We start from the raw sequence: 1,713 nt of genomic DNA on the forward strand, positions 1-1,713 counted from the left end.
TTTCGGTCATTCAGCCCATTACAGGTAAAATTTACCTTGTAGTATATGGCTGTGGGACACTGAAACTATTCCATGGTCTTTAAGAGGCACTTTGAAGAATTCTCCTAGGCCCAGTGTTCACAAATTAAGATTACAATATTGCCATATATATGCAAATATATCTAAGGCTCTGCCATTATATCTGATCTCCTGCTGTATAACATACATGTTTGTTAGCACTACAGCAAATGCTAACAAACCTACACTCCATAAGTCTTGGCAAGATAGAGCTTACTGAGTTCCCTGGCATTTTTTTCCTTTTTGAAATAAGAAGCAAGTATAAGATCTTTTGCTAGAATTTACATCGGAAACTTGTTTGTTTTAACTGAAGTACAAAGCCACAGTGATTATTTAACACTGTTATCTTGTACTTGAAATTCTAGGTCATGTATTAGAGATCACAGCCAGTGTCAGTCGAATATGGTATGATTCCAGTCTTTATTATTTACAGGAACTAAGTCCTCTATATATATACTGACTGTGACTTCAGTTTTCTAAACACTTGACAAAATTTGATGTCAGATGTGTATAAACTGATTTACATTTGTGCTGTGTTAAAATTCCAGGTTTTGCTATTAAAGTATCATTCGGCACACTATAGTATTGCATACCTATATATCAAAAGGTGCTGGTGAATTTAATTTTGACCCGATAACGTTTGAGTAGATGTAGGATCTGGTTATCCATGTAGAAAAATTAGCATCATAATTACTTGGCAGTGTGCATATCCCATAATTTTAAAGTTGATACGAGATACACTGTACTATATTATATTTTACCTAAATGTGGACTGCATTTTGAAAATTGCTCTGAACTTTAAAGTTTTAACATAATTTTGATAGATAATTCCACGAAAATAGAAGTATCCTTTTGGTCTTGTCTCATTGCCTCGAGAAATATTTCATTTCATCACAAATGATTATCACTGTGGCATGTCGTATTTCATCACAGCAAAACCCAAATGCTAAAATACATGTCTTTCTCTTTAAGGTATGTACATGAAGTAAGAAACACCGTACAGTCTGAGACACCAACCATATCTGTAAAGAAATGGCTGGTACGAGCATCCTCACAAACCGCACACTGGAATGGGTGCAAGAGAAGGGACTTTGTTCTGAGCCCACTCTGGCTGCCTTGACTGCTCAGGGATACAAGCAACTCACTGCAATCCAGCTTTTAGCCATTCCTGAACTACTAGCCAAGAAGGATACATTCCTTCATGCTCGCACAGGGTCAGGAAAAACCCTGGGCTTTTTGTTGCCAACACTGGAGAGGTTGAGGGCAATGGGGTTTAAGAAATCTCATGGTAGGATCCTTATTTTGTTGTATATATAACAAAATGATAAAATGTGATAAACTTTGGCTAATTGGATATTTAGTATCCCTTCTTCCCCAAATGAAATGCATCTTCTTTTATACTGGCAGGTGTTGGAGCTTTAGTCATATCACCCACAAGAGAACTGGCTCTTCAGATAGCACAGGTGTTGAAGCCACTTGCAGAGGCACATGATTTTAACTCCTTAACCTTAATTGGTGGCAAAAAGTTAAAAGAGGAGGAAAAGAAAGATGGTAAGTTTATCCATTATGCTGATATTAAAAATATGTTTAGATATGAGGTCTGTTTTTCAACCTGATTTTTTTTTTTTTTGGGGGGGGGGATAGTGTATGTATATG

At 36.4% G+C, this 1,713-nt stretch overlaps 1 protein-coding gene across 3 annotated transcripts in view; it reads left to right on the forward strand.

The window, feature by feature from the left end:
• The window catches only part of LOC119585733 (ATP-dependent RNA helicase HAS1-like), a 9,376-nt gene that overhangs the window by 1,053 nt on the left and 6,610 nt on the right, over positions 1 to 1,713 (forward strand). For all 3 annotated transcript variants that reach the window (XM_037934426.1, XM_037934427.1, XM_037934425.1), the window contains exons 2-3: positions 1,030 to 1,345; positions 1,465 to 1,608. In XM_037934426.1, the coding sequence (XP_037790354.1) occupies positions 1,090 to 1,345; positions 1,465 to 1,608 (400 nt within the window). In that variant the 5' untranslated portion in view covers positions 1,030 to 1,089. The remainder of the gene's footprint in view (positions 1 to 1,029; positions 1,346 to 1,464; positions 1,609 to 1,713) is intronic.

Source organism: Penaeus monodon, chromosome 20, assembly GCF_015228065.2.
Source record: "Penaeus monodon isolate SGIC_2016 chromosome 20, NSTDA_Pmon_1, whole genome shotgun sequence".
NCBI classification, from domain to species: Eukaryota; Metazoa; Arthropoda; class Malacostraca; order Decapoda; family Penaeidae; genus Penaeus; species Penaeus monodon.